This window comes from Telmatherina bonti (assembly GCF_933228915.1).
Source record: "Telmatherina bonti genome assembly, chromosome: 14".
In the NCBI taxonomy this organism is placed as follows: domain Eukaryota; kingdom Metazoa; phylum Chordata; class Actinopteri; order Atheriniformes; family Telmatherinidae; genus Telmatherina; species Telmatherina bonti.
In genome coordinates this window covers 36,846,344-36,855,880 of record NC_136612.1, presented here as the reverse complement: position 1 = coordinate 36,855,880, position 9,537 = coordinate 36,846,344, and the positions used below count along the sequence as shown (strand labels likewise).

Below are 9,537 nucleotides of genomic sequence, written 5' to 3'. Positions count from 1 at the left end.
TCATGACTCCTCATCCACGCAGGTGACACGGTACGTCTAAACGCACAGCAGAAGCAGATCCACCATGCATTGGTTTGTGTCTCGTGTGCTCCATTTAGTGAGGATGGAAGCTTATCACATCATTCGCAAGAAGTGATAACTTTGTTCTCGTTTTTCAGCTGCAAGAACAAGAAAAAGATATGTTTAGGTCTCGTTAATTCATACTCCACCAGAAACGTGGAAGGTGAAGACGTTTGTGTCTTCAAATCCCACCTGTGGAATATATTTTCCTACTTTTCCACCACCTCGATCAGCTGTTTGTTAAAACTATCCGTTCAACCTGCTTCAGTAGAGAGAGACAGACTCATTCCGCCTATAAATACAAATCTTTGTTTAAAAGCAAGTATATTCTCAGTCCAACAATTATTATGAAAAAACTTAGCTGAACGTTGCATGAAAGGAAACTTCCTAATTTCAACGTCTTAGCGCGGATGCAGCTCAGTTTCTTCTGTTTTGACACATAATTTGTGTAGAGTGAAAACTCTGCATGTGAGACACAGTTTTGGGTGTTTTTCTATTTCCTAAAACGTACCCTGCGTCTTTTTGACCTCAGAACAATTTTTATCGGCGAAAGAGCTGTACATCTCCAAACTGAGCTGGTTTTTTGGCCGAATTTCAGACAAATCCTTTTCATTTCAATAGGATGAAAAGTCACAGTTTTTAGGAATTTCATAAACACTGTTAAGCTTTTTGTGTAAAAACAGTTGTAACACAATATCCCAGATTGACACACGTTTTATGTAACGTTTGTGGGGTTTTGGCAAAGGGTTGCGAGGAGCAAGCTGCCAAATCTGAGGTGGAAACTGGATAATTATCTTGCGAATAAACGGAAAGTAATAGTAATATGTTGAGGTCTGAGACGTAAATTTCGATGAGTTCCAGCCTTCATGAATCAAGAGTTTTATATGAACTACTGACAGTGCTGATGGACCCAACAACCTTTTATTTCCAGATGATATAAAATGAAGGCACTCCAACCACCATACTGCTTCGGCTTCATTCCGCTGGCTGTAATTATTCTACACTTGTCTGCTCGGTGATGGTTGAGTTGTTGGTATGTGTCCCATAAAGAAAGCAGAGGATCTGTGTGAACCATGTGATCCCTGATGTCTGCATGCGTGGAGGGTGCTGCGAGCCATTAGTCATGGCTGAGGCTTCGTGGTAGCTCGTTGGTGAGGATGTGCCACCGCTCCACCCGGCGGCCTTTGTTCTTCAGGCAGTCCATCCAGTGACGGAGGGCGTCTCCCTGGGAATGGCAGCTCAGACAAACACCACCTAAACATGAGATGGGAAGCACAGGAAGAGGTACTAAAGTTATCTTACAGTCTCTCTGAGGAGGGTTATGGTTATGGAGTATCAGACTGCCTTGTTCAAGCTCTTTGGTCCCTGAATAACTGGTGCGGAGTCTGCATAGCTGGCGGGATAGAAGTAGGGTTTACTTCCAGTGAAGGATGGACGCCTCCAGACCTGAACTTCATCTCTGCTTCTGTTGTACGGACTGAATTTTTCTGGGATAAACCGAGGCATTGAGGGGATTTGGTTTGGTGGTCTCAGGATCAGGTCTCTGCTTTTTGCAGATAATGTGGTTCTGTTGGCTTCATCCAGTCAGGCTCGCTGGAGCGATTGAAGGCCAAGCCCGGGATGAGAATCAGCACCTCAAAATTCAAGACCATAGTCCTCAGCTGGCAAAAGGTGGAGTTTCCTCTTCGATATGATAAGTGGAGCACTTCAGTATTTGCCGTTCTTGATCACAAGTGATGAAAGGATAAAACTGGGAATTAGGAGGAGGGTCAGTGTAGTTTAATGGGGACTTGATTTACCGGCCTATCTACATTCCTATCCTTACCTATAGCTCCCAGCTGTGGGTAGACACCAAAAGAACCAAGCAGTTGAAATACGATAAGTTTCCTCTGCAGGGCATCTGGATTCTTGCCTTAGAGATAGAAGCCCGGTCATCAGGGAGGAGATCAGAGTAGAACTGCTGCTCCTCCACATCCAAAAGAGATGAAGTAGATAAGACATCTGGTCAGGATGCCCCCTGGACACCTTCCTGGTGAGGTGTTCCGGGTACGTCCCTCTGGGAGGAGATTCTGGACACACTGGAGAAACTCACCCTGCCTGAAAATGCCTCGGTATTCCTCAAGGGAGCTGGGAGAAGTGGCTGGAGAGGGAAGTCTGAATGTCTCTGGTTTGGCTGGTGGATGGATGGACGGTGGATGGACGTACAGATGGATGGATGGGTGGATGATGGACCGGTAGATGGATGGAGGAATTATTGAATGGATGGATGGATGAACGGATGCATGGATAACTGGACAGATGGATGGATGAATAGATGGACAGTTGGAAGGATGCATTGATGGATGGTGGATGGATAGATGGATGGATGAATAAATATAAAGGACGAATTGATGGTGGATGAATGAACGGCTGGATGGATCGATGGATGGACAGGCAGATGGAGGGATGGACAGATAAACCGATGGATGTTTAATGACTGTTTTCTATCTCAAACATATAGAAGAATTCAAACAGATGTGACTGTGTTCATTCCCAGCTCTGATCATGCCTACAAGGCCTCTCTGGACAGATTACTTCTATGTTGTGATATTAAACACAAACATTAGCAAAGCAAATGACAGACGTAGAGAACAAGTGTAAATGTGCTAAAATTGCTGCAGTAATGTGAACAAACGGCTTTGACGGTGATCAGCAGCATGTGTTGGCCTCATTAGTATTCAGTGCATTTAAACAACGTTCTGCACCAGCAGCTTCTCTCACAAGTCCAACAGCAAGCAGATGTCTGAGATTTCAAAATAAAAGCACAAGACTTAACTTTTCACCTTGTTTAGAAAGGGGGACAAATTGGCCTCACCTATGAAGTCGTTGGAGCGTCCCAGGTCGTAGTCCCACACCGTCACCTCCAGGGTCTTGTTGGCGAGTTCTGACAGAGAGATCTCATAGAAAAACTCCTGCAGTGGAGCAGAAAACCAGTCATGCATACTGGGTAGTGGAATTTAACCCTAAACTCCACTAGATCCCTGAAATCTATCTCTTCTACCAGGGTCTCAGGAACGGTAGTACGTTGGTCTGTGAGGTGAATTGTGATGGACATGTTGCCCTCGAGCCTGTCTACGGAGGAGACAGTCGGAGGTTTACAGTCCAGACACAACATGGAGTGTTTATTCAGAGACTCTATATCAGGGATCCTTAATCCTGGTCCTCGAGGGCCAATGCAGGTTTTCCAAGTGTCCCTGCTGACTCAGACAAGCTCTTCACATGTCTGCTAAATACACACTGATATGAATCAGATGTATTGCAGTGGAGACACCTGAAAAGTCTACAGGACACCGGTCCTCAAGGACCAGGGTTGAGGATCCCTGCTCTGTATAGGAAATCCACGCCTACTAACACCCAGTAAAAAGAACACTATTGCTACTATGTTGTTAAGAATCCTCGAAAATTATGGTGAAGTCACTTCCTGTCAAACTTTCCACCAATCAGAGAGCTTAAACTGACGGTAATGTCCAATCAGGAGCAGCCAAAGATCAACAAGTGATGAGAAAAGCAGAAAAATAATGATCCTCTATGCCTGGAATAAAGCCAAGAAGACGTTTGTGATGCAGCTGAGGTGGAGCATGTAAATGATGAACAAGAGGGTCCCAGCATAGAGCCTTGGGGAACGCCATGTGTAGATCTATAGTGAACATGAAGTACATGAAGTAGTCCCTTTTTTATGGGGTATGATTCAAACCAGTTTAAAACCAGACCAGAGATGTCCACTCAGTTATCCAGCTGGAGGTGCTTTAGTGAGGACAGCAGGTAAATAGTAGCTGGAAGAAGTGTGTAAACATGTCAATGGTGTGTGTTGTGTGTTTGTTTCAGACGTGAGAGAAAGATGTGCAGATGAGAAAAGGCTTGGTCACTGCTGATCGGTGCGTCTACAAATGTCTGGTTGCTCTTTATGCTGTTTTATCTATTCATACATTCATTTTACATCATTTTAGCCTCAGAATCTGACAGCTGAGGCTGAAAACATAATGTCTGCATGGAGACATCATGTCTGCATGGAAACATCCCTTCTCCATGGAAACATCATGTCTGCATGGAGACATCATGTCTGCATGGAAACATCCCTTCTCCATGGAAACATCATGTCTGCATGGAGACATCATGTCTGCATGGAAACATCCCTTCTCCATGGAAACATCATGTCTGCATGGAGACATCATGTCTGCATGGAAACATCCCTTCTCCATGGAAACATCATGTCTGCATGGAGACATCATGTCTGCATGGAAACATCATGTCTGCATGGAAACATCATGTCTGCATGGAAACATCATTTACCTCGTTAAATTCAGGGTTGAGGGTCTTCTTTATCACCGATGTTTTGTGCTTGGATTTCTTCTGAATGTCGGGCTTCAGGTATCTGCCAGCACAGAGGAGGAGAAAGTGAATTTATTTCCTCCAAATTTCCCTGGAAATGATTCATCTGCTGCGTGGAGAGAGTAACGACTGCCCGCTGGCTGGACACGAAGACCTGTACACGCCACGAATCAACAAGTTACCCCACCGTCCTCTTCATCACTTCCACCTGTTCAACTTCCTGATAACATCAATACCTAATCAGCCAATCACATGGCAGCATTTAGTCATCTCCTCTTCATCACCCATCTCTTTGGTCTTCCTCAGAAGTCCGTCCACAACCATCTGCAGGAACGCTGATGCTTCATGCCAGTGGCGCCGGTTTCCTGGACGCCGCTGCAGAACGTCCAGACGAGTTTATTTTAAACCTGAAATACGACATTCAGACCAGACTCATCTTGATTTTCTGTGGGAACAAAACCTTCCCTTTATCATAAAGAAATCAAACTTTCATTTCTCCACATTTGTTTTCTCTTATTAAGGTTTTTTTCCTGTAAATTTCCGTTTGGTATATTGTCTCATTACGGGCCGATGTTGTCAGTAATTCCCTGCACAGAGCTGTGTAGGTGGCGAGTCTCTTTATCTGCATGATCAATGATGAAGCTCCTTCATAACAACAGCCACCTCCATAAAAGCTTAATATCAGCATCATGTGAAGCGGCCAGGATAATCACAAAGCCATTAAAAGACAAAACAATGTGGATGAAACGACGGGATGATAAACAACACGGTGAAGCGGTGCTGGAGAGTCTGACTCAGCCTGCAGCCCTGCACCATGTTTTTATGCTACACTGCAGAGACTCATCAGAAATTAAACTGTAATTAATAAATTATCAGCCTGAGGTTGAACAGCTGTAGTTCAAACCAAACAATGCAGCACTTCAGGAAGTCTGCATAAACACGCTTTAGACTTCAGAGTAGTTATTTATATTATTAGTGAAATAATCATGACAAATGTGTAAAATGGCATGAAAACTCCTTTCAGATCTTTAGCGTTTGACTTAACTCTGTAGAAATCGGATGAAAAGGATTTAAAACTACGTGTTGCTAACTGCGTGCTAGCCATGGGCTAGCTCCGTCCTGCTCAGACAGATGAAAACTGACAGAATCGTCTATTTTATCACTTTTTAACTCCACTGCTGATGGACAGAAAGCTTACTTCAGTAACTTTACTTAACTTCCACACTGGTTGTAATGTGTGGAGATTCACTCCTTCAGAAATAAACAAAAGCTCGGCTTTACCCCACTTTGAGAATCGAGTAGATGGACAGAAAGACAATGGACACGTGTCCTGAGCAGATAAACCCGAGCTCTCTCCTTATTCTTTACAGAAGAAATAAGGTTGGACTGACGCGCTCGGCAGCTTCCTCTTCATCAAAATTACTTCTCTGCTGACAGGAAGACCGAGGTCAACAGGGACCCCCGTCCCACTTCAGTCCCCAGTAGCCTTTTATCTGTCCGTGGAAGCTGTGTGGGCGTCTGGGAAGCCATATGAAACAGCTTATTAAACCTGCTCATTTTCTCGTTTTCTCTCAAATCTGCTGGACAGCCGAGCTGCTGTTGAGCAGATGAGGGAAAAGACAAGCCGAATCCACAGGCCAGTATCTGGGAGCACTGTAATACTTCATTAGGAAATTAACTTAATGAATAAAAACAAATGAAGAATTCTACCTTCAGGATTAAATTCTTCTGTGGCTGCAAAAACAGTCTGTTTATATGAAAAAACTCCTGAGTCAGTAATTTAACGTCTAGTTTGTAATTCAAGGTCGGCTAAAAACCGTGGTTGTTCTACGTTCTTCCTTGAAGCGGGAGAACGGATACCTGTCAATCAAAAGGACACTCCCCTAAATTTGCCGAACTTCGAGATTAAATTACTTTTAAACAGGCGAGTCAGAAAAAAATTCACTCCCCCCACAGTTGTCATGAAGGTAAACCTGATCTATTTAACCTAAAATGGATTTTTGAACCAGGCTGTAAACATGTTTATTTTTAATGTAAACATGTTTATTTCTGCTGTAAACATGTTTATTTCTGCTGTGAAGTTGGTCTTTTTAACATGGGAGTCTATGGGGATTTGTTATGTTTTGCTGCCCCTAGTGGATGAAGGTGGAACTGCAGTTTTATGCACTTCCACATCGGCTTCACTTTTAACTGCTGGAGGTTGTCATTTGGTAAGAAGGCTGGTGTCATTGGTCAATTATGCAGCATTTCTCCACTAGGGGACACAGAGTTTTACACAGAGTGGAAACAGAGTTTTACCATTGGAGACCGTGGGGGCAGCGTTGAGGCTGACAACCAACCAACTAAATGAGCAAAGAAGAAGCTGTGCACATTTTATAGCCACATCTACCACCTCTGTCTACTGCGCCGCTTCTTTTTACGTCCCATCCTACGATGAAAATCATCATCATCATTTCCTTCATCATCTATTGTTGAAACTTACGTCAGAACTCAGAAGTAAATTCTGCACTGCCCCCTGGTGGATCTAATGATTAACAGCAATGCAGTTTTAAAGGCAGCATGTTGGCAGTCACGTGACTATTTAAGAGCTCATTTTGTGTACTGTGAGACAATGACAACAGCCATTTTACCCTAAAACTCACCAGATATCTCATTTTGGTGCATTAACACCATAAAACGACGGTAAAAACTTAAAATATGATGAGTGAAAATGAGTGTCTAAAGCCTCGTCATGGTGGCTTTAATCCATGTTGGTGGAAAATTCCTGTATGTGTTGTTTCTGGTTGTTCCAGTTGCTGAAATCATGAAACTGATGGAGGTTCCTTCAGGGTTCCTCATAAAGACATTATCAGGAAAGTGAAGTCACGCGTGTAACTGAAGGATCCGTCACCTGAAAGGAAACAAAGTGTCTCATGAACCTGTAGTTGGGGTGAAATCATGTCAGAAAAAATGCATCCCAGTGATCGATCCCAAGTGTCAAAGGAAACAAATGGAAGAAGAAGTCATGAAGCTTAAATGTCCCCCAGTGTTTCCCCCCTACAGAGCTCTGAATGTTTCCCTCGTTTCCCTCTTCATCCTTCCTGCTGGGAAACAAATGATGCTTTCATAACAATAACTGCAGTTAATAAGATGGAAAAACGGAGCTTTAACAGCCTGGCTGATGCTGTTGATTTCATGTCATTGTTATACGATGCCAGTCCCAGATTTATTCTTCTTTTACAGGGTGTGTGTGTGTGTGTGTGTGTGTGTGTTGTGTCGCGTCGCACGGTGCGGATATTATTTATGATGCAAATGCCTGACCTCTGCATCATTAGGCTTCTTTTATTTTAAATGTAGTACATCTCCCTAACTGCAGATGTATTCCTGTATAATCTTGGTGTCTACAGAAAGCTGAGACATGTGAGATTACTCCACATGTGTCAGAATCAACATGTGTGTTCCTGTGTCAGAGTAAATCCACCTGGAACACAGTAGAACATGTAAATGTTTTCTCCTCCTGAAAGAAAACCATGTTACTTTTAGTGGAAACCAGAAAATGGCAGCTAAGTTCACCTAGGAAGGAGGGAAGCAATCATAGGAACTTGTAAACGATTCCTGGGAATGAGTAAAGTAATCCTAGGAACTTGTAAAGTATTCCCGGGAATGAGTAAAGTAATCCTAGGAACTTGTAAAGTATTCCCGGGAATGAGTAAAGTAATCCTAGGAAGGAAAGTAATCCTAGGAACTTGTAAAGTATTTCTGGGAATTAGTAAAGTAATCCTAGGAACTTGTAAAGTATTTCTGGGAATGAGTAAAGTAATCCTAGGAACTTGTAAAGTATTTCTGGGAATGAGTAAAGTAATCCTAGGAACTTGTAAAGTATTTCTGGGAATTAGTAAAGTAATCCTAGGAACTTGTAAAGTATTTCTGGGAATGAGTAAAGTAATCCTAGGAACTTGTAAAGTATTCCCGGGAATGAGTAAAGTAATCCTAGGAACTTGTAAAGTATTCCCGGGAATGAGTAAAGTAATCCTAGGAACTTGTAAAGTATTCCCGGGAATGAGTAAAGTAATCCTAGGAACTTGTAAAGTATTTCTGGGAATGAGTAAAGTAATCCTAGGAACTTGTAAAGTATTCCCGGGAATGAGTAAAGTAATCCTAGGAACTTGTAAAGTATTCCCGGGAATGAGTAAAGTAATCCTAGGAACTTGTAAAGTATTCCCGGGAATGAGTAAAGTAATCCTAGGAACTTGTAAAGTATTTCTGGGAATGAGTAAAGTAATCCTATACAACAGTAAAGTGATAAAGTAGTTACATTTTCACGTAGGGGTCGGAGAATCCGTTGACATCCATGGCGGCCAGGTGGGCGCAGCGCTTTACGCCGACGCAGAGACCACCGTTACGCCGGCCTTCGCCTCCTCCTCTTCCTCCTCCTGTGTCTGCGTCGTCCGGAGCGACTGGAGGCAGGAACTGCAGGGAGAGAAGAAGACGACCTCTCTCCTCCAGGCTGGTCAGCTGCTCGTTCTCCCACTGCAGACCAGATCAATCAGGTGATCAGTTCTTTGTCTGATTATTGGCTCTTCCTTCAGTCAACATAAAAGGTGACCACGAATCACTCACAGCAGTCTGCTGTGTTGGATGGAAAAGGAGTCCTTACAGCTAAAAGTGACATCAACTCGCAACACAAAGGGCTTGTGAACGTGTGTGTGTGTGTGTGTGTGTGTGTGTGTGTGTGTGTGTGTGTGTGAGGACTGAAAGGTGAATCATGTCCTCCGGGAGAAGGAACAGATGAAGGGAAGCTCAGCAAACCAATAATATTCCATCTGTTTCCCAAAAGGTGCAAATGCTCGCGCTCATCACGGTCAGTCGGTTTTTTACACCAGTTCAGCAGCTCCATCTCAGGCTGGCGAGCTCTTATCCATCAATATTTCAGCAATATTTCCAGGCAGAATTTCTGCTCCTGGTTCTTAGAATAAAGCGATAATCTCTTGTTACGTTGGTGAGACAGAAACTTCCTGCATCTGGACGGTGAGCCCGGATATGAGGAAGGAAGGTCAAAGAGACGCCGTTCATTAAAACTCATCTCACTGAGGTCTTTCATTTGATCTGAGTGGTGGCGGCGCAGCAGAG

General features: G+C 43.5%; 1 protein-coding gene across 1 annotated transcript in view; it reads right to left on the bottom strand.

Annotated features, from left to right (window-relative positions):
• Positions 1-1,177: 1,177 nt before the first annotated feature.
• doc2a (double C2-like domains, alpha) overlaps positions 1,178-9,537 on the bottom strand; it is a gene marked incomplete at both ends in the record, with an annotated part of 85,825 nt that continues 77,465 nt past the window's right edge. The window contains 4 exons of the mRNA XM_079253646.1: positions 1,178-1,314; positions 2,915-3,011; positions 4,390-4,471; positions 8,723-8,937. Of these exons, the coding sequence (XP_079109772.1) occupies positions 1,178-1,314; positions 2,915-3,011; positions 4,390-4,471; positions 8,723-8,937 (531 nt within the window). The remainder of the gene's footprint in view (positions 1,315-2,914; positions 3,012-4,389; positions 4,472-8,722; positions 8,938-9,537) is intronic.